Source organism: Bactrocera neohumeralis, chromosome 5, assembly GCF_024586455.1.
Source record: "Bactrocera neohumeralis isolate Rockhampton chromosome 5, APGP_CSIRO_Bneo_wtdbg2-racon-allhic-juicebox.fasta_v2, whole genome shotgun sequence".
NCBI classification, from domain to species: domain Eukaryota; kingdom Metazoa; phylum Arthropoda; class Insecta; order Diptera; family Tephritidae; genus Bactrocera; species Bactrocera neohumeralis.
In genome coordinates, this window is record NC_065922.1 from 8,895,130 (window position 1) to 8,919,573 (window position 24,444).

At 37.1% G+C, this 24,444-nt stretch overlaps 2 protein-coding genes across 10 annotated transcripts in view; one reads left to right on the plus strand and one right to left on the minus strand.

Moving 5' to 3' along the window:
- Nucleotides 1-24,444, minus strand: part of LOC126758537 (glutamine-dependent NAD(+) synthetase) — a 184,264-nt gene that overhangs the window by 124,992 nt on the left and 34,828 nt on the right. The window lies entirely within an intron of this gene.
- The window catches only part of LOC126758532 (cytosolic carboxypeptidase Nna1), a 168,440-nt gene that overhangs the window by 109,732 nt on the left and 34,264 nt on the right, over nt 1-24,444 (plus strand). For all 3 annotated transcript variants that reach the window (XM_050472833.1, XM_050472832.1, XM_050472834.1), the window contains exons 3-4: nt 15,486-15,638; nt 22,546-23,726. In XM_050472833.1, the coding sequence (XP_050328790.1) occupies nt 15,486-15,638; nt 22,546-23,726 (1,334 nt within the window). The remainder of the gene's footprint in view (nt 1-15,485; nt 15,639-22,545; nt 23,727-24,444) is intronic.

Below are 24,444 nucleotides of genomic sequence, written 5' to 3' on the forward strand. Positions count from 1 at the left end.
TTTTAACAGGTGGCAACTGTGCGAAAAAAATATTTCTGACGCAATATTTTTAAACCGCTTCAATTTATACTATTCCTAATTCTTACAATTTTTACCTACAAATTTGCAATTTTATTTTATTAAAAAATTGAACATGTGGCAACTCCAAAAAAAAATTTTACTTTGTAATATTTGTCAATTCGAAGCAGTTTACAGATTCATTTTCCTTAACTTTTTTTATTTACAAATCTCAAACTGGTAGCAACATTTACAAGTTTTTCATTTAAAACTCTAGAGCAATAATACTATTTAACAATCTAAAAATACATACATACATACATATGTAATTGTATATGCAAATGCGGCAATACAAAATTTAAAAAATACATACATACATATGTGTGTATTATATAAGCATCAATATTCACTTCCTTTCAAGTACACGTCTCCCTTACATACATTTTTCCACAATTTTATTAACATTTTTACAATGCCTTTACTTTACGAGCGCACCAGCTTAAGATTTTTCTGCTTGAAAAAGCATGAATTCCAGCTGGTTCGTTTACAAAAGCGCACAAACACTACAAATGGCTGAAGAATAAGTTTTTGGCGGCGAAGAACTGCAGTTCGGCAAAGCAAATATGCTTCCTTGTTATGAATAAGAAAGTGCAACTGGCGTTGACGCCAGTGAATGTTACATATATATGAGATCCAAGTTATGAATGTTCACCGCTCACCCGCATTTTCACAACGCGCTCGAAGTATTGTCTGTCTATCAGCGCTGTCATTTTCATTATTAGAGCCACCTTTGTCATGGCTTGTAATCAAAGCCGTCATCGATCCTTGTCTCAGCTATGAAAATAAAAAATGTAAACTGCCTGGCAATATACACAGCTACAACTTATACAAGCGCTGCCTCATTCGCTAATATGTCTTGCAGCTTTCCGCCTGAGCTCACACCACGCCAGCGCATTGCTTTGCTGACATACATAAATCCCCTGCCGACGTTTAGAGAATGTGTTGGCTTTAAATGCGCATCTTATTGACAGCCAGCCAGCGCTCACCCCACAGCGCAGAGCACTCATCATTTTAACGATTCACTCTTCATATCGGCATTTACCTTTGTTCGTTCGGCATCTTCGTACTCACTCAGCCACCTACCGTGGCGTATACGTAACATGCGGCGGCAGTAAGCACCGCTGTGCTGGGTGGCAACATTGAGACCAATAACTGTGATTGTCATTAATATATGTTGTACGTGCGCGGAACACACATATTTATACACGCACCCATTTACCCACACACACACATTCATACCCTCACACCATCAACCTACCATATAAGCAAATTGATTTGGCAGTAAAGCAGACGCAAAGACGTGCTCTTTATCTTGAAGACAGTCGCTCGCTCAGTAGCGCTGTAAGACTATGTCGCCTTACGTATGCAAATAAAGTGAGGAAATGCGTGAACAGTCGCACAGACCAGCAGACAGTCAGCGCTGGCAGTGGCGATGGCAGCTGATCATATCAACGTCGCGGCATATCAAATTTAATGGCTCTTAATGCTTTTATATGATTCGTTTTTGGTGCGCTCTGTACTTGTTGTTGTTGTTGTTTACATCTTTAAGCAGTTGACGCCATGCAGAGGGTGCGAATTTATGCATATTTGATTTTTTTTTTTATTTTCGTTCTTTATTTTTTGATATGTAAACAAGTTTTATGGCTGTTTGATGGTGATTTTCACAGTTGACTTGCTTTTATGGGTTTTCATGCGGAGTCGCGAAAGAATGAGATATTAAATGTAAGCGTAAAAGCGCAATATAAAGAATAAGTGATGTGGGGGTTATTTTCTGATTCAACGCCTGTCATGGCTGCAGTTTTTATGAACTCTTATTTTTTATTAAAATATAAGACTATTCTGTTTGGTTATTTAAGGCGCGGTGACCAATATTATGGGGGAGCTGGTCGGATTGGCTTCAGTGAAATGCACGTAGATCTAGCACTGGTTGTTGTGTAGCATTTTCAGCATGTTTTATGCTGCTACAATAACAACCAACACATAAGATTGAGTAGTCGAAAAAGTCTTTTCGTATTTCTAAACAAACTTCAACTTATTTTTTTTTTGTTTATAACGAATTTTAATGAACCAAATATGTACCATTTTGGGCGACCACTTTTTGCCATTTTTCCACTAAAGACATGTTTCCATCAGTGTAAAACTTTTCTGGTTTCTCGGCGAAAAACTGCGACAAGTAATTTTCACAGGCTTCTCTTGAAGTCAACTTTACTCCATTAAGGGAGTTCTGCATTGACCGAAACAAATGGTAGTCCGATGGTGCAAAGTTCAGGGCAGTTTTTGCCGAGCCATCAAAGATGTGTGTGGTCTAGCGTTGTCCTGATGGAAAACGAAGTCCTTTTTGTTCATGAAGTTCTGACCGTTTTTTTCCATTGCTTGCTTCAATCTCTTCAGTTGTTGACAGTAAAATGCAGAATCAATCGTTCGACCAGGCTGGAGCAGCTCATAGTGGATGATTCCTTTTCAATCCCACCAAACACTCAGCATAACCTTTCGAGGCGTCAATCCTGGCTTTGCAACCATTTGTTGAACATCACCACGCTTGGACCATGATCTTTTTCCACACATTATTGTCGTATTTGATCCACTATTCGTCTCCTTTTACCATTCGCTTCAGAAACGGTTCGATTACATTTCGTTTCAGCAAAGAATCACAGATGTTAATTCGGTCCATTAAATTTTTCACAGACTTTTCTTGTGGTTTCCAAGCATCACACTTCTTTTTATAGCCAGTCTTTTTTAAACGGTTCAAAAGCGTTTGATGATGAATATTAAGTTCCTTAGCGACGTCATGGCTGCTTATATGACGGTCTTGGTCAATCTTTTCCGAAATTTCAACGACTTTTTCAATGCTAGAACGACCAGAGCGAGGTGCATCTTTCAAATCGAAATTTTCAGAACGGAAGCGAGCGAACCATTCTTGTGCTACACGAGCTGATACAGCATCGTTTCCGTAAACTTCACATATTTCATATGGCTTGCGTGGCATTCTTCGCTTTTTTATACAAAAATTTTAAAATGAAGCGAATTTCTTCATTATTGTCACTTATTTTTGAAAAGCTGTAACTTTTTTCAACTTTCTCGAATTGCTTGGTTGTTTGGTTAAATGAAGCTCGCCTTTCCAACGCTATATGGTTTGACACAATGCGATTGGCAGCACTGGATATATAAGACTGCAACGACATCTACTGACAAAATACGAAAAGACTTTTTCGACTGCCCAATATATGACCTTCAGAGCATTCCGATGCTGATTTGAAAGCTGATTATCTGGGTAACCACTGAAAGGCAAACCGTGGCTCTCTACATGGTGCAGGGTTTGTTAAGAGAACCCTCTGCCAAATATGCTTTTGTCACTTGAGTCTTTTGACAAATACTATTAGGCTTTTCCAAGAAAATCTAACTGAAAAGCTTGCTGAAATAATAGGTACAAAACTTCCATTGTGGGAACGAATGGAAATTTGTTACACATTTGTTGGGAACGAAAAGAAATTTATTACACACTTCGCGAAGCTGAACATTATCTGAAGCAAATATCAGCCGTTTCATCGCCTTGCTAAAAATATTTCCTCTAGCTGCGGCTTACCAGCGATAAAGAGCGTGTTGCACCATCCGTAGCAAACAATACGCTCTTATTTAGATTACGATGACTCTCAAAAAAGTCTGTTGAAGATTCCTAAAATAATCAGACAGGGGAATTCGGTCGGTGATAGGAGAAAAGAAGGAGCAAAAAGTTTAGTGAAAAAATAAAATTTCTTGAAGAAAAAGTCCACAACAGCAAATATAAGAATATCAGGGTATGTAATGTTTCCATTATGAGTAAAACTAATGATTTGGGTATTATTTCTCCCACGATAATTAATAAAATTATTAAAATAATCTTTTCTATGCTTTGAAGTAATTCCTTAAATATGATTTTATTCAAAATATTTCAATTTTTATCATACAACTTATTTCCACCGCTCAACCAAAGGTTCACTGAGATGCAAGCACAAAACTTCTCTGAAAGAAGTGATACCACACTGCGTATACGTAACATTTAACATCGCATTCGCATTAACTGAACTATAAAATCCACGCATATGACTCGCAGGCATACATGACTTCTACAAAACCATAAAATATACAACAATATGCGCAAGAATATGTCACACGCGCCAGCAAGAAAATTCGCTGGAAATTTCGCAATCAGCTAATCCAGAAAATTATTTTACTTACACAGCCAACACGCGCAGTTGACATGCCACATGCAAAAACAACAATGACAACAGAGTGAAGTTGGTGAAAAAAGGAGCGCGCACATATGCACTTATACAGATAAAGATATATAATATATGCACATATGTGGCACCAACTTTGTAGCAGTTGCATGCAAAATATGGCTGATAGCAAGAAGCCGAAGTAAAACATAATAAAGATGAATTAGAGAGCTTAATTTTGGGCGTGGGTGGGTTGCTCGAGAATAAACGCTACTGCAAATACTGCAAAAATTTTATGAAGTCAGCAGCTCTCCGTAGTGGCGCATAGTAAAGGGAAACTGTTAAAAATGTGCCAGCGTGGGAGATTAAAAATAGCTGAACGGCTTCAATAAACAAAGAGTATGTTACACTTGTGTGAGTATGTGTGTGTGTGCAAGTGCTCATATATGCAGATGAAAAGCTCAGGCAGCCAGCATTAGCAACTGAAATGCTGCTCCACTTTCATAACCAAGTAATAAAGACAGTCTACCAAACCAAGCAGCGGCGCAAAGCGACAGTAAGCAGATGCCGGTAAACAAATAAGGCAACAAAAGCAAAGAGAAGCGAACAAACTCTAAGCCAAGGCAGCAAATAGAAGACAAAAAGTCACGTGCGACATGGCAGTTGAAGATTCGTCAAACAACGTGGAACTATATTAAGTGTGTGTGTGTGTGCATAGTTAGACAACCAACACGCCATCAGATTGGAGCAGATTTGACAAAGAGCTACATGAAATGAGAAGACTTATGCAGCTCGCAGTGATTACAAGCAGCTAAACTCTTTCCGACTTACCTTGCTTGGCTTATCGAACTATCTGACTACCGCGCGGCAAGGAAACGTGTAGCAAGGGAGGAGAGTTAGGCAGTAAGCACACTAATACTCAGCTTAACCAAAAGACTGCACAGACACACCTATATTTATAGACATTAGGGTCTTTGGTATTTCTCAAATTGATTTTTTGTACCCTTAACTGAAGGTTTTATAAGTTTCCCACGTAGTTTTTAGCAGCCAGAAGAAAACTTCACATACCATATAAAAAATATATGATGAGTTTTTGAGATATCGATCTGAAATTGAGCACACGATCTTTTCTCCACAAGCAGCTGCTTATTTGAGGAAACCGCCGATTTCGGTCCACTATAGCATATAGCTACCATACAAACTGAACGGTCGGAATCAAGCGCTTATATGAAAAACTTATTCATTTGACGAGATATTTTCACGAAATTTTACATGGATGATTACCTGAGACAATAATGCAATCTCCGAAGAAATTGTTCAGATCGGACAACTATAGTATATAGCTGTCATACAAATTGAACGGTCGGAATCAAGTGCTTGTATGGAAAGCTTTCTGATTTTTAGAGATATCTTCAAAAAACTTGGCATGAGTTATTGTGCACGGCCACGATGCAATCTCCGAAGAAACTGTTGAGATCGGATCACTATAGCGTATAGCTGCCATACAAACTGAACGATCGCAATCTGGTGCTTGTATAGAAAACATTTTTATTTGACAAGATATCTTCAAGAAATTTGGCATGGATTATTGCCTAAAGCAATGGTACAATCTCCGAAGAAATTGTTCAGATCGGACGACTATAGCATACAGCTGCCATACAACTTTGCATTAAAGAAGTAAATCTACAACTTTGAAAAAGCGGTATTCTAATACAAAATTTTCCGCTCTACAAAAAATATCTTAACAACTTTTTTCATAAAAAGATTCCTTTAAAAGTTATGTGTAGTTAAAATTATACAACAAATAACCTGAGCTCATGCAAATGATTTATACATTCTGTGTTGCTCATACGACACGGTGTACTTTATGAATACAGTACTGAAATGTAATGAACAACTGTAAATGCGTATTACTTTAAAAGAAATCTTTTTAAAGGAAAAATGAACTTTAAAAGAGGCACGAAAAATCAATTTAGAAAATAACGGTAACCCTAATAAACATATGTATATACAACAGTTCATAAGCAGTTGCTCTATTTATAAGCGCTGCGCGTAAGCACGAGCCGAATTAATTCCTAGAAATTTTGCTGTTCAAAACCTGCTGTTTACACACGTGCCTACTCCCCACCCTTCCTTTCCGTCACTCAGTTAGTCGACTGCTGAGCGCTTTTGTTTGCCTTTTCGCTCGGTAGAAGTGCTTTTGTATTTGACAGCGGCACTTGGTGATGCGTACGGGAAGCGCATAAATTAATTAAACGCAAATTCACCACATTTAATTAATGTGTGATGCACGTGACATGCCGTACATCTACAACATAAGCCGCTACAGCCATGACTCACAATCATTATAGTCATTAATGTCCTCATACAAGCGAGCACAAGCAACTAATCTGAACTAACTTTGGCATTTGCATGCTAAACCGAATGCGGTTAAAGCTCTGGCGTGATTACCTGGTACGTGGGTTACTGTTTGAGTTTATTGTTGTGGTAAAGAGTTGAACATCGAGCAGCGGGACATTAATTTGAATGTAAAAAAATTAAATATGCCTTTAAGGCTGAAGCATTTAAAACACTAAATGAGTGTGAAAAGAGAGGTACTGACTCAAAAAAGTACAGAAAATTAATTTTTAAGTTAAACTTCTTGGCATAATGGAAAAGTCGATAGCATTCTATTTCGTACCCCTCGCAGTAAATTAAACGAAAACATAGTGGAGGCAGAGCCGGAATAAATAGTTTTAATGACCATCATATTTGAATTAAAAAAATTTCAGAAGATTGCCACTTGTTTTAAATTTTGATCAAAAAAATATGATCAGGAAGAACTACAAGCATTTAAACGCACATTCTTTGTATAGTGTTGCAAATATGTTTGAGGGTTGCCACCTGTTTGAATTTTACGATTTAATAAAATTAAAAAAACAATATAACTATACATACATACAAAGAGTATGACAAATTGCATCGAAAAAATTTACAGTTTAAACATTTAATTAGTTGAAGAGGGTTGCCACTTGTTTATAATCGTCCACACATGAAAGCTTAAACTAAATGAAACAAGGCAAATTTGGCATGATACTAAATAAGTTAAAAAACATTTACATATGTATGTATGTATATTGAAGACATTTTTAAAAAATGTTGCCACCTATTTAAAATATTTTTCAACCATAATTAAAAGTTAGCATGAAACTAAAAAGCTTAAAAAGAGATTCGTGTTGAAGATAGTTTCAAAAAGTGTTGCCACCTGTACGAAATATTTTTGGTGTGTTGCCAGACGTTTAAAAAATTTCAGACCACAATTAAAAATTACCATTAAACTGAATATGTTAAAAAAAGATTTAGGTTGCAAATATTTTTAGAAAGTGTTGCCATTTAAAATATTTTTGGAGAGTTGCCAGACGTTTGAAAATTATTACACGACAATTCAAAATTATAATAAAACTAAATATGTAAAAAAAAATTAGGTTGCAAATATTTTTAGGCAGCGTTGCCACTAATTTAAAATATTTTTGGTGAGTTGCCAGACTTTTGACAAGTTTGAAACCCTAATTCAAATTGGCATGAAACTAAATTGGTTAAAAAAGATTTATGTTTTGTCTATTTTCGAAAAGTGCTGCCATCCGTAAAAAATATTTCAGATGCTGGTTTGCCAGCTGTCTAAAAATTTCAAAACCGTGAAATTTATAACCTAAACAAAGACTTGCCCTATATGGTAGTTATCACAGTAAAGCGACTTGAAAAAGATCTTTTGTTTGAAGATGTTGCCACCTGTGTATTAAATTTAATTTTTTAAAGTATGTTTTCTTTTTACTCACATCACTACATACTCCGACCTTCAGCAGAATTATTTTCTAAGGTTAAGTAAATAAAGTATGGTTAGATTATAATGGTTGTACCAAAATTGTACCAAAACCTGAACTGAAGAACTTTCCAAAGACAGGCCATTCCAGTAGAAAATGATATGAAAATCATTATCTTACATAGAACATATAAATTTGGAGTCTTACTAAGATCGAAATTGTGCGTCTATGACTTCGACTACAACGAGTTTTTCGAGTTCATACGTTTCAAGGAAGACATATTTTCAATTAAGAAAACTTGTAATCATACAAATCTACCTAGCAGATCACAACGCTAAGCAGAAAAAGTCTAATCCTTTGATTATTTTTTTACTGAAGAAGTCCTTTTCTTCTCTTCGAACAAATCCCTGCAGCAATGTGACTTGAATCCGTCGATAACACTATCGTAGTTTTCTTAAATCAAATTCGGTCCAAATATCACCGATGCTGAAACAAATATTGACGGTTGTCTATCTAAGTAAACGACAACAGCTTACGTTTCCAGGCCACACATTACTTGTTCGACTAAAATTCTTCCTTAAAACTTTTTAATTGCTTTCCAGTTCAACCAACCGTTCAGTTCTCACTAATTAAAGTCTCTCCACATCAACTTTTATTTCTTCCAATGCAATTTACTGTCACATAAAGTACCAAGAAATTATAGGCTCGAGCATAAATTCGCTCTAGGCTAGAGCATAAACGCACAACAACAAAAGAAGCGAGAGAATGGGAGACAATCTAACAAAGGATTATAATAAGCACTGAGAGTACATAGTTTAGGCAATTACTTCCGGCCACTCAGCACTCGTACATTGTCTAATTCCATTTCAACTGCGTTCGGGACAATAACAAAGTGCCTACAACAACAATAATGCGTTATGACAAAAAATGCGACGTATTCATTACGACCGCTGTCGACGTGCCTGTAACGGAGCTGAACGGCCCAGCAACGCTAAAAGCACTGTAATAGCTACTAGAATAGAATGGCACAGAAGAGCTCTTGGTAACGAGAAAAAGAATAACTGCAATGCTCGCAATAATAATAAATAAGAAGAAGCACAAGTAATTTGCATAACAAAACAAAAAGACCAAAGTCGAGAAAGTTAGACTCGTAATGTCATCAACAATTTCCACATGCGGCCGAGTGCGAGGTTAATGGCAAGAAAAGTGGCAAAATGGTAGGCGCACAACACAGAAGTAATCATAGAAAGTGAAGCCGAGCAACGACCGACGGCGACAACCGAATTTATGGCAGAAGGCAGCCCGAAGATAGAAAGTTGTCGTAGGAGAGTAATGAAGCCACAGTTTGTCATACATATAAACATAACGGCATCTGGCAGGGCGCTGACGGTAGCCCTGAGGATTATATATATTACTGTACCAACTTTTGCGCTGGCTACAGATTATATTTATTTGCGGGGCGCGACTTGTACGCCACCGGCGCTCGTCTCGCAGAAACTTGTGGCAATCCGAAAGTAAACTTTTTATTAGCCTTGGTAGTGCTGCTCGCCACTTCGGTCGCATGACAAATAATCATAAAACGGCGGCGGACCCACGGACGTCAACAGGCTAAAGACTTCACTACTGTGGGCGCACGTCATTTTTGTTTTTGTACAAAACAGCCGCAGCAAGCTGAGCAGCTAAGCAGAAAGTCAAATAAGTGTGTTGTGTGCGAAGGAGGTCGGCGAAAAACGAGTTGCAAACGACGGCAGCAGCAAAATCAGTCATGAATGAATTAGTCGTAGCAATCTTGGCCTACTGTGACCGCCCCGCTGGCTTCAAAAAGTTGTGTAAAATTCGTTGAAAAAACTTGAAATGACAAAGAAAAGTTTTTCTTCATAATTTCGCGCTATCTTCGCGAGATTGTTGGAAAATTGAAGTGAAGGTTAATATTTTTATGTTCAGCGGAGCCGAAAAAGTTTTATGGCGTGAAGAAAATAATGGTCGGGAATAATCGGCGCTGAAACGAATGCAGGCTTTACGAAAATTGACGAGGCGCTTATTATCTACTGTAAATTATTTTTAAATAATAGTAATAATAATAATAATAATTATAATAATAATAAATAAAATACTGACGTTAATGCCAGATGCATTAACATGATACTCTCTGTGCCCTCGCTAAGTCCTATTTTTCGTCTCTTTGAGCAGCTATAGTTTAAAACTAATTTAGAAAGTCATCTTCTAAGAAAAATGTTCTAAAATTGTGATAAGAATGCCAACTTCGAGATCTAGGTCAAGTTTTGCTCCTCTCTGCGAGGTATACCGAATTGTTTTCGACCTTGTCTCGTAAGTACTTGCTGGTTAAATAGTTTATTTGCAATAAGTTACAGGCAAAAACTATTCCAGAAAACTTATGTACTTAATAAGTACTTTAATACTTTAGTTTAGTCCTCAGCTACATACATATGCCGTGATAGTAAAGCGAATCGAACTTAAAGAAATGAAAGGGTTTGAGAACTTACTCCAAATTCGAAATTAACTTGACGCCTACGTAGTGAATCTAACTATGGCTGTTCAGTTCAGCTTTGTGCGCAGGTTAGATGCCTATCATTTTCCAACGGTTTTAGCTGCTCATCTTCGGTTTAAAATTGTCTTCATTTTATAGGTTAAGTTACACTGGCTGGCTTTCACGCCATACATAGGCCGACAGGTCTTTTATAACTTTAGATGGAGGTTTATTATTAAGGGGTCAGTAGGGTAATCTTTTTTAAATTTTTTTTTTTTTTGCATTTTCTGTTTCCTTATACCCTTAGAATTAACGTAGAAATCCACTTTACTATTGAAAGGTTTCGAAAAAGGCCCACAAATAATAATACCGCTCGACGTTCGGAGCGTTCGGAGTGCACATCTGGTACATGTACCACCAGTACACGCCAGTACCTCAAACTTTAAACGCGTTTTTCGCAAAACACACTTTTTTAAACTGACGGACATGATTTCGGTCGAACTACTCAACTGCTTAATTTTTTTTTTAATGTTCACAAAACGCCTGGCTATCGTCTCTATATTTTTTATAATTTATTGACAATGTTATGACAAAATTTATGTAAAAAAACATGGGGAAAAATTAAAAAAAAAAAAAACGTTAATTACTTTTTTATTTATCAACATTTTTTAATGATTCTAGTAGGACGATAACCATTCACGTACTTTTTAAGAATAAATTGGGTTTTTGTGTTTCAGATGATCCAAACGTGAGAAATCGTGTCCGCCAGTGAAAAAACGCATCTCATTCACCCAACCATTTCTCCGACAGATGTCATCAAAAAATTCCGAAAAAATTTGTTTATACACTCCACGATATACCTCATGATATGTGAAAAAAGTTCTATTGTAGAATAAAAATTTTTATGAAAAAAAAATGTCAAAAAACAGGCCAGATTACCCCACTGACCCCTTAATACGAGCTGTAACGCTTTTTGCGAAGTTTAATAGAGACTAAACTTCGAGACTAACTAATTCTAATATTCCCTCCAGTCACTTGAACTATGAAGCTCCAAAATATCTAAACCGAACGCCAGATAAGGCCGAAAATAAACTACTTCCCCTCACTTTCTGCATGTGTCATTATTAATAATGTCAATACAACTCGCATGTGCTGCCAGTTAGTTATGACCTCTGACTAAGCTAACAACCTTTTCTCTTTTCGAGATCATGTGAGTGGATAGCTTTGATACTTTCATTTCGTTCCCTTGCATATGATTTTGTTGATTCTGTATGCTACTAAGGCATTCCATTTCATCCTGATTCGTTTGTCAGCGCTTTAAGAAATTTCGTTGAGTATCGCTTTTAACAATTTGCGTATTTCTTGAATTGATTCGGTAGGCAAGCGGATGGCACCTATGGTAATTTCATCAGATATTTTGTTTCTCGGAACGCCCTTGTAGCCTGGAACCCCGTATATATGCAATCGTTTTTCGACAGCCGCTATTTCTACAGGCACCTTTCTTCTAAGGTCATTTTCTGACGAAATGCGATGTAAGATTATTACCCTATTTGTCGCTTGGCTAACGATGTATTTATTAGTATTCTTTACTTCGTTTCTTGCGTGGTTAGCCACCTCAGCAGAAGACTTCTGTATAAAAAATATACTGCAGTATTCCTGCAGCTTCAAAGGTCGCCTGAGATTCAGCTCCATGCAATTGATCCCAGCGCCCATTCCATCAGTAATTTTCGATCCATCTGTATAGATATTGAAAGTTCACGTGCTCTGGCTACATCCACTCTCTTTTAGTGTGACGTGAAACCTTCTCTCCCAGATAAGGTGTGAGGGTATCTGGTATCATTCATTTTATAAGATTCTTTATAAATTTTCCTAGTAAAATATATACATATTTCTCACTTATTTTCTTAGAAAATTCTATTAGACAAGACATAGTCATAAAACATCTTCCCATTATCTTATATTTATGTGCTTTTACACCCATGTGAAAACATATACACTTAACTGTAGGCATGAAGACAGTGGCGATAGCGTTACCCAGCTGGGCGTAACGACATTCAGGGAAGGTAATTGCTGTGCACTTAAAGAAACCCAAGCTCACCAAGTGCGGCACTTGACTCGAGCGCCAATCGACATTGTGCGCCCGCCACTTTGGCACAAGGCAATCAAAGCGACCACGTGGCCACGTGGAAACCCTGTAGGAACTATTTTGGCTAATGGAACTAAATTATATACTACATGGACACACATATAGATGGGTATATGAAATAGTGCCCAACAAAAGCATCAGTTTTAAGTTAAAAATTCCTATAATAATACATTACAGGGTGTTCCCATCGAAAAGTTAGTTATAAAACTCTCAGAAAACCAACCAAAATGACTTTGAGCTGCCAAATCGTATATTTGGAAGTCTGACAATATTTTTATAGGTACCTAAGACTACCCATACGCTTCATTAAAATACTTAATTGGCAGTTCTAGCTAGATAACTTTCATAAATTTTATTTCTAATAAATTTATTAAGATTTTTATAACAATTTTACAAGGAATAAACCAAAACTTTAAATATTTAAGATGTGAATATCATCGAAATAATGAAAAATAACCATTCGAGCTGTCCAAAAATTCAAAACTTCAATGTAAAAACTCATACAAATAAGAATTTCCTACAGGGTCACCATGTAACGTACTCTAACGCTGCTGCAACAGCGCCACAATGAAGAAGAAGAAATAAAAAATTTGTGGCAAGAACCTTTCAACTATTTAATATGCATACTTATACAAAATAACTGTAAGAAGGGTGTAAAGGTGTGAGCTGCTGTATGCTCTTGTATACAATAGATGCTCTCACATAGACACTACTAGTTCATGAATTACGTGAGCACGAGTGTGAAGCGCGTGATTTGCATAATTTAAATTATGCACAATATGCAAATATGAATGCATGAAAAGCTTTTATATAATATATTAAATTATATGTGCGCCTTCGCTGAACAAGCTGAATAGGCGAGCGTTGTCGCGTGCAAGCAATATATTTTGTGTGGGTGAGAGGAGAGTGTGGCGGGTGTATGTGCGCTTTTAATTTGCTGATATTTTAAATCATATTAAATAGAATGGCGAAATGTATAAATATGACGGCGAAATATTAGTTCAAAACTCAAACGGACAATATGGGGTCATATGGCTCTGGTTAGTAATATATTGTATATGCAGATCTATGTCCACATGAGTAAAATCATTGAAAATGAAAATTTGAAATTTAGCAAATTATTTTTGGCCAAAACACATAAATTTTACTGCATATTCAAAACTACACAGTGTAACAAAATTTTTTTTGAAAATGCTTTATTTATATTCAAATTATCCACTGAAACCGATTAATAGATCAGATAATACGGAGTCGATTAAAATTTTTACACATAACTATTCGAAAAATATTATTCAGAGATTATCCGTTGATTCGGATAAAATTCGGATAATATGGATAACTGATAAAAACTGACAGCATAATATTATCTGTTTAAACGGATAAAATTCGGATAACATAGAAATGCGATTAAAACTTGCCCAAACAAAGAAACTAGGATAATACGGATTTAAATTTTATTTTCGGTTAATATGGATAACCGATAGAAATTATCACCGAAACTGACGCATATAATTATCCGTTGAAGCGGTTACACTTCAAACAAAATGGGTAAACGATTAAAACTTTGTAAGAAACAATATCGTTGGTGGGGAAAAAATTCGGATAATATGGATAACCGATTAAAACGTTTGCTGAAATGAATTAAGTTCGGATAGTATAAAAGTTGAAGTGGATCAAATTCGGATAACATGGAAATGCAATTAAAACTTGCAGAAACGAATAAAGTTCGGATAATATTTATATTTTGTTTTCGGCTAATATGGATAACCGTTGAAACGGATAAACTTCAGACAAAATGGGTAAACTATTGAAATTTTGTCAAAAACTATACCATAATATACATAGATTATCCGATGAAACCGATAAAGTTTGGATAACAAAAATATACTATTAAAACTTTTGCAGAAATGAATAAAGCTTGGATAATATGGATAACTTACTAATACTATTACGCTATACTTGATGGATATCCGGATGTTATATTTTATATGCGGATAATTTGGACTTATATTTTATTTTCGGTTAATATAGGTAACCGATAAAAACTATCGCAGAAACTATCTATATAATATTATATGTTGAAACGGATAAAATTCAGACCATTTGGATAAGCGATTAAAATTTTGTCAGAAACTCTCCACATAATATTATGCATAGATTATCCGAGATAACTTTTGCAAAAACGGATAAAGTTAGGATAAGATGATTAATGCATACCGACATATTTTATCTTTTCGGCTATCCGAATATCCGGGCTTTTCTATAAGTTATCCGGATATTGGAATATTCCGTGCGTAGGGATAGTGGAAATATTCGGATTGCCATAATAAACTAAGTAGAATTAAAGATATAGATCTTCATCGATTTCTCTTTCTATCCCGTACCCTATAACCTATTACTTCACTCTCCAGTACAAATTAAAATTTACTTTTTAAAAATGTGTTAACTAGTGTAATGTTTTATTGTTGAATTTTCTATTTTGAGCTAATGGCTTGCAAATTTAATTAATTTCGGCATTAGCGAAAGTGCGGTTACCAAACAAAACGACTGTCATGTTGAATGTGCGAAAGCGTTTTCAAAAACCCGAGGCATATTTTGGCACATGAAATTCGTGTGTTTATGAATACAAATAAGCGCTCGCATAAATCTTTTATCATTAACTTGTGCGATTAATCAAAGACAATTAAAATTTATAGCTGCAAGAACAATTAAAATAATTCAGTTTAATATTTGGAACATTTGCATAATAAAATATATTTAATTTTCTCCCCACTTGCTTTCTCTCTCTCGTTTTCTAGGTCATTGAGGAGCGTATTGTCCATATACCCTATGTACCAGCGCAGCCGGAACCTTACAATCAGCCATCGGGACACGAATTAAAGCCGCGTCCGGTGGGAGAAGAGAATGGTGTGATCGTTTTCAATTACAATCCCGTTAGCGCTGTCAATTACGTAAGTTTATAAACGAGTTTATATAAACACAGTGCTTTTCGTATAATTTTATTTACTATCATACAAATGTATATAGGGGTATATTTACTTTGTTGCTGTCAATTAAATAATATAAAATATTAAAGGAACTGCTTGTAGTTTGTCATTAAGTATATGTTTATGGCTCTGTTTGCAGTTTCATTTATAATTTAATTCTAATAAGTTGTTTGAGTTACATTATGTTGTCTTTGTAAACATTTTTGAATATATTTCGAGCAATTTCATTTTGAGTTTCAAAAAAACTTGAACCCCAGCATTTGACTTCGAAATTTTTACAAATTTTTTACTTTTCTAAATCAAAACTTTTGTCTGAGTTATTTTGGGTTTGCGACTTTTAAATTTCGAGGTCTTTGGATTCTTAAATTGCCTGGTATTCGAAGCTTTGGTGCTTATTATGCCCTCCCTTGTATTTATATTAAATTCAAGGCAGTTTTGTAAACAATATAATATCAAATTGTATATAAAAGATTTCGCTAGAAAATCAGGATATTTGTACTTCATATTGCGCTCAAACATGCTTCTCTCTGTCAAACTATACTGAATTCTGGCTTTTCGAAAGCTTTCCCGAAAAACTTTTTGAAAATTCATTCGAATGCAGGATCAGTCACTGAAATTAAGCTTTAAAGTATTTTTCATTTAATTCTATTAGATATCACTTTCGCCTATTCTTTATGGGTGTAGTCGCGCATCTCTTAATTCGCTGAACTATGTTAATGTTGTCGTATATCTCGTAAAGGTCATTGTTCCATCGTCTGCGGTATTCGCCGTTGCCAATGCGCAAATGACCATAAATTTCCCGCAGAACATTTCTCTCTAAAATGCGCAGGACCGATCTGGTCAGTTATTGATTTTCCTGTCCTGAAGCTACACTGATAGGATCCAAGTAGTTGACGCAGATTGTGGGCCCTCCCATTGCGTGGATTGGGCAGAGCACACTTAAATTTCCATCGTCGGACATGCTTTCGTTCGACCATATTCTAAAAAGACACTGATATATGCTTCTTATCAGTTCATCGCCGCCGTGCTTGATTAGCTCGGCCGGCAATCCATCGGCCCCCGCCACTTTGTTGTTCTTTAGACGGGTAATTGCTACATCTGCTCCATCGTCATCGATTGGGGAGTCGGGTTCCCCATCTCTGTCATTCACCAGGCTGGAGAAGTGTTCCTTCCATAATTTTAGTATTGTCTGGGCATCAGTCACCAGATCACCTCTGTGGGTTCTACAAGAGTATGCTCCGGTTTTCAAAACTTCTGTTAGTCGTCACATCTTTTCGTTGCATTTTGGACGTTTTCCCTGTCGGCCAACTTGTCAATTTCCCACTCATTTCAGCATCACTCTTGTCTGCAAATACTTCTCGCTTCCCTCTACAACTATCGGTATCTATCCCGCTCGTGTTGTAGTCGACCGCAACATTGCGAGGTAGGCAATCCGCTTTCTCCCCACTTAGACCTTCGAACATTCTTGATGTTTGTAGACGTGCATTTTTTGCTGCACAGAGGCATGTGCGTATCTTCGCTGCAACAAGATAGTGGTCTGAGACAATGCTAAGACCTCGGAGCGTACGCACGTCTAAGGTACTAGAGAAGTGTCTTCCGTCTATCACAATATAATTGATCTGGTTGGTGACTTTTCGCTTTTCGATCCGGAGACAGTCAGATAGGTTAATGAATTTTCATCCACTGGAATCTAGTAGTACAGATAACCATATTTCGAGCCCCGGCGAAGTCGATCAACCTCAATCCATTTGGGGATGTTTCACGTAGGTATAAACGGAAATTCGAAGAAAACAACTTGGCTTGTTAAGGAAAATCTCGAAATACTTGATTATGTAGGAGTAAACCATGGCGATAAAAAGTTACAAGCTATTGTTTAGACTTTTGAGTAAACTTTTCCCTCACCATGGAGGCTCTTGTTGAACTTGATCACCCTTTTTCATGGCGCTCGATTACTAAATGGATAACTGTGGAACTTGCGAAGCACATAAGCGTATAAAACAAGCAGAATTTATGTATTTTCCAATCAATTTATATAACAGCTACCTTTCGATTAGCATGAACCTAAACTGTCTACGCCTTTAAGTAAATATATGCATGGACTTTCTCGTATGGCCGACTTTGTCTCAACACGAAGCAGACTCCCGAGCAAATTCTGGTTCTATGATAACACAGAGGCTTTATTATTAGACCAACTATAGACGACAAGACTTCTAATTCCCTTGTAACTCTAACTAAGAAGACAGAAAGGGTTAAGTCTTAAGAGTCAAACTAAAAAAAACGTTCGAATCGGCTGGACAACAATCGACTTTAAATTCTTATTTCACAAATCATTCCTCAAGTGGGTCAAGCTGTCCCAAATTATATGTCTTAACTGCTCATTACAAATACATAGATGAATAATAATGACGCGTGTGGCGCCAAATGCTGATTGTGCCAGTGGCAACAGCTGCCGCTAATTAGCCAACGGTTCAATAAACTGTAACGGCGCGCGGCAAATATGGCGCGAAAAATCTATTAAATAATTGGGCGCCCATGCAAAATGTAATGTAAGAGAGTGTGTGTGTGGCAATTCAATTTGAGCGCGTGCAAGTGCTGGCACCTGCAGTTGTATGCGTGTGTCTGTCTGTCTGCGTGCGGATGTTAAGCAACCGCAAATTGTTCAAAACTTTCTGGCGTTTTGCAGTTGACTAGGCAAACGGAGAGGCAAAAACAACAGCAACACGCAATTATAACTCACCAAAAAGTATTTGTATGTATGTATGGGTGTGTAGGTGAATTTCAGTGTGTTCACGCTTGACTGGCCGCAATATGCTAAATGAAATTTGTAGCGGGGCGTGGCGGGCATTTGTCGAAAATTTAATTACTCGCAAAAATAAAATCGAATTGTGTGCTGCCGTTGTTGCCATTGTTGTTGCTGTTGTTGATGAAAAGTTTGCCAGCGCACGGGCGGCCAGCAAAAACAATAGCAATGCCGAGTGGCGGCGAATCAAATGAACAGTTAGCACATCCATTGTCGAAGGGAATCAATTGTGAATGAATACAAGAACAACAACAACACAATTTCACACGCTTACCGAGTGTAATGAAATTAAAATGAATTAAATTTAAATGAAATTAAGCGCGCATGAATTGTGCGAACAAGTAGAGTGGCTTTTGCGCCGATGTTGACAGCGTCATCGCGCTGGGATGGCGGGGACAAGTGGTGGCATCGACTGTTGCTGCACGAGTCTGTCATTGCCATTGTCAATGACATTCCGAGGCGAAGTGGCAGGTCGCGCTGTGTGGTGTTTGTTTATTCAAGTATTCAAGTATATATATAACTGTTTATATATGTACATATATGTATATATATATATATTCGCTTGGGCTGTAGTTGACTGACAGCATCGCACGTCATCGTCTGTTTGGCTTACTGACCACTGTGACCTAACTCAACCAATGACGTCACTGCTGCTGTCGCCTGTTTTGTCTGTCCGTGCGGCTCTTTGCTGTGCTGCTCATCGCCGCCAAAGATTACACAATTTAAATTGTTGTTTTTGCATTTGTAATCATTTGTAAATATTCCTCGGGCCGCTGGCGTTAATGAACTTCTTTGCTTCCGCTTGCCAATATTTTTTTTTTCAATTTTTATACACTTGCAACATGTTGCCACAGAGTATAATAGTTTTGTTCTCCTAGCGGTTGTACGTATTACCTAAAACTAAGCGCAATAGATATAGGGTTATATAACGGGTTTTTCAATAAGGACTCTACAAAAGTCGACCGATATGGACAGCAAACAACGTCATATTTTTTCCCGCTCTTGAGTAAGGTTTGCCATTTCATCATGGAAAGGTATACCATCTAACGAGTCGAAATTATTAAAATTTACTATCGAAATTCAGTCAGTGATCTCAATTTTGAGAGCGCTACGTCCAATTTATGGTCGTCATAATCGCCCTGTCAGACCAACAATTGAGCGTCTAGTGAAAAAAATTTAATCCACAGGCACAGTACAAAATTGTATCGTGCCAATGAGACAAAGAAGTGTCCGTAGTGTCGAGAATAATACTGTCACTAACACATCAATTGAGGAAGACCCAAATCAGTCTGTCACACTTCTTTCTCAAGCCTTGGGCAGCTCTGTGAGGTAGTTGTATCGAATTTTGCGAAAAGGTCTTGGTCTACATCAGATCAAATTGACGCAAAAACTGAACCCGCTTGACCACCAGAATCGTCGTATGTTCGTGAATTGAGCTGAGTAACAAATTGAAAATGATCCGGATTTTCATCGAAAAATCATCTTCAGCGGTGAGGCTCATTTCTGGCTAAATGGTCAGCAGCAATCCACACGCACTCTAAGAGTCACCATTGCATCCCGAAAAAATTACGGTTTTTACGGTTTATGAGCCGGCGTCGTACATCTTCCGTGATGATCAAGACCGGCACGTTACTGTGAATGGAAATCATAAATGGCCCAGTCAATTGGCCGCTTCGGACGTGCGATTTCATACCGTTAGACTATTTCTTGTGGGGTTATGTCAAGTCTGTGGTCCATGTCAACAATTGATGAACTTCTTACGAATATCGAACGTGAAATTGCAGCAGTATTGTCCGATTTATGCTTGGAAACCGCCGAAAATTGGGTTCAGCGTCTGGACTTCTGCAAGCGTGCCCGTGGTGGCCATGCAAAAAAAATTGAGTTCCTCCATATATAATGACATCAAATGTACTTTCACAGGAACAAAGAATTTCATTTTATTAAAAAAAAAAAACTTTGGCAGCGCTCATAACTCGAACTTCTATAATTCGAAGTTCTCCATAACTCGAACTCTTCAATTGGCAATAGCAGTCAAATTTCATATAAATTTCCTTCATAACTCGAAATCTCTCTAATTGGAAGGCTTTTTGTGGTTTATGGTGATTCGAGTTAGGGAAATCCAACTGTATATTTTGCTTGGCTTCCGATCCTCTGGTTGACATTTTACAGCTTAAGGTATTTTCTTGGCATTGATTTTTGCTAGTTACAAGAGTATAAAATGTTCGGTTGCACCCGAACTTAGCCCTTCCTTAGTTGTTCTTATTCTTCTTCTTCTTGGCAATTACTCGCGCTCACGCCTTCGACTGTCTGCTTGTCTACAATGCAAAGGTGACTTGCTCGGTATTCACTTCCTACACGTTTAAAGAAAGCAAAAGTGTTTTGGGAAATTTTTTGCTATTTTGTGACGGAGGAGGTGAAGAGGCAGTCTATGTCATCGCTAGTTCAAGTACGCCAAATGTTGCAAAATACAGCAAAACTAAAAACAAAGCAAATCGCAATATTTAATTTATTGAGACACGGTAAGGTGAAGCATGATCAGCTGAGACCTAGACAAGGTGAGGCTGAAAAATCTGTTATAGATAGATGTGTCTTTGTGTACCGATTTGGGGACTAAGCATACATGTGTGTTCTATAAAATATATAGGTTAGCTCATAGTTCGAAACATTTCTTTATAAACCTCGGTCTTCGATAATAGCCTCTCGCACAAGAGTTAATTGACCAATGACCGGCTTTTGCTCGATTAAAGCGCTAATTTGAGTCGATTTAACCAATTTATAAAATAATAGTTTTATTTTACCAAAGAAACTAAATTCTTAATGGAATTCAAATCGAATTGAAACTGGAATACAACTCGACAGCTTGCTGTTCACACTGAAAAATTGACTGGGTTTAACTCTGCTGGTTGTTGTCTAGGCTGTAAATTTGGTTGTGTGCATTGATAAAATAGCAATCAGCTGGTGAAGTTTGTTCAATAGAAAAGATACAAAATTATGAGCAAATGTAGCAGCTGATCGTTAATCGAGCACATCGTTAATAGTAGCCGGCTATGCGAAAAGCAAAAACTGGTTTCTCGATGTAAGATAACGTATTAAATTAATTTGGCTGGGTTCGATTGTGAAGAATATCATATTTTGAAAACAGCTGTCGTAAACGTCGTGAGCTTCCGAAACTGAGACGAAGGACTTAATATATTGTGGTCACAGCGGCGAAATATGATATATAAACTGCAATTAAATATTCTTAGCTCAAATAAAAGGTTCAAAAAGTCTATTTTGGAATCCATATCAACTGATACTTATCTATATAGACTATTTTCGGTAAAAGGCAAACGGGTCTGTGTCAGTGATTGTGTAGAATTTTATTCGAAGGTTTCGGCCGTCCTTTTACTACTACTGAAAAGTCGTTGTGAATACGAAGAAAATCGAGTCTCGAGTTGAAAGTTCGGCTTGGCAAATTTTATAAAGATAGCACGAAAATATCCCCTCCTGTTGGAAAGTGGATTTATGATTCAATTCAATTAACTTAATTTCATCCGAGTCGAGAACGATGATGTAAGGTCTTCAGAGTCACGAAACAACTAATTCATAGTTGGCAATCAATAATAATGGGGATTCGAGAAATATTTTTTAAACCTTTTCGGCAACTATTTTCGTCAAACTAATGTGGTTTTCCGAACACCGCATTAAACTCTGAGACAGAATATGAAACTGTTGAATTTCTGGAGAAAGGAGAGCTTTGGCTTTGGTAGGCAACGGATTATCAAAACTACTTGGTCAATGTGAACAACTACTTCGTCAGTTATTCGATACCAGATTTCCGTGATTTCTTCTTGGTCTTAGAGGCAGGTCTTAAATGTTGTGGATGTTAGAATGCTGAGATTTTATTTTTTATATACATCTTCTTGCCGGATATTAAAACTCTTCACAATTATTTTAAACATTTATTTATTTATTATTATTTTTATACTTTGATATACTTTCATTATCTTATAATTTATTTTATATATTTTTTATTTTGCTTTTTATGCACCAAAAACAACTGTACTGCACTGAATACCACAAAACGCACAGAAGAAAAAGTCGAAAGCACAAAATTCGTCAAGCGATTCGGATATATCGTCTTCGGAGTCACGTGGCTCTTCGCCCGATCGCAGCACACCCGATCGTCGTAAGCTGAAATTGAAAAACTCGTTCACGAAGCTGTTGGCGAGCATGGAACGACGATCTTCCAGCAATTCCTATGACGAATATGATGAAGACGACGATGAGAATGATAATGATGATGCGGACGATGACAACGATGAGGAGAATGAAGTGAAGGACATAGCTAAGACATTAACCAATGTCATCGAGGAAAAGGCAGAGGATGATGACATCGATGATATTTGGGCTAGCAAATCGCCAGAGTATCAGCCAGCCACGCCCACATATATTAAAAGTCAATTTGGCAAAGACTTAACAGCCATTAAGGGTAAAGCTAAATTTCCCGAAGATGTGCCACTACCAAGCATACCGACGCGTCCGATCGCACCGGTAAAATTAACTGAAAGCAAACCTAACGCACTTAGCAAGCCGCCAGGCGATTTAGGTTCCCAAATAACTAAGACTAGTGATAGTAGTAGCGGTAGTAGTAGTAGTAGTAGCTTAAGCAGTGACATTGATATTGAGGCGAATTTTAACGAAGCCCAGGACGATGATGATGATGACGGTAGCAAGACATTGCGTGAGACGGTAACCGCGACGAACATGAACTCGCAACAAGCGGCGGTAAAATCGAAAGAGCAAAATTCAAAATCTCTAAACAAACAGTTGGCGGATATATTGGCACACAATCAGGTTTTCAAACCGAACTCGAATACGTCCAGTACAAACGGTTCGCAGTTGCAGAGTGTAGACTTAAATGTGAATTATGATTTCAGAAGCAAAAATACTATTCATACAGAAAATCAATATAACAGTTATGTTCCAAATAGAGATAATGAACTTGTCTATTCTAATTCATTATATGACATTCAGTTTAGTCGCTCAGCGGTTGGTGGCTCCAAAATACTGATGAACTGTCATCCCTGCAGCGCGGAGGAATATGACGGATTGGAGTTCGAGTCGCGTTTCGAGTCGGGCAATCTGGCGAAAGCGGTGATGATTACACAAACCTACTATGAGCTGCACTTGCGTTCGGATTTGTATACGAGCCGCTCGAAGCAATGGTTCTACTTTCGTGTGCGTCGTACGAGAAAGAATGTCATTTACAGGTAAGTGAGGTTATGCCGCAGCTTGAGAAAAAAATCAAGCATGCATATAACAAGGCATATTTATATATGTGACCTGGTCTACAAAAAGGGGGCGTAGGTGTCAAAAAAAAGGAGAACAATTAATGAGATAACGAGAAACTGACGATTATTTTTAACAGCTTTTCCCAGAAAACTAGAAACCATATTATGGTTGTATGGTTTAACAATAGGTCGGAAAGGGAAGGTTTTTCCAAGATAAAATTTAAAGCTTTAGCGAAAAAGTCTTAGAAACTTTTCAAATGGCACAATGTTTCTTGATGGAATATCCCTACTTCCTCGAAATACTTTCCAAGATCTTTCCTAATCATGAGTTCATTGTAATCTAACATGGTTCAGACCTTGCTGAAGAGAGATCCTAAACTAAGAACCATAGAACCAGAACTAAGTTAATTATGTAATATTTATTAAAGTTTTGGGGCCATCCAAATTCATTTAAAGTAGCTTATTTAATTCATCTCAAATATCGGTGAAATATTACAGATCTTCGATTCAAGATTGAATCTTAAGAACTAATTATTTTACAACAAAGTTCAACAAGTAACTCTTAAATTAGATCAACTGATATCAAAGGGTGCTATAGTCGTTGAATTTGGTACTTGATTCATGGGGAGATGGATCGGAGGGATGAAGAGTCTCTCTAATACTAGTTTGATGTGCTTTTCATATTTAGACAAATATT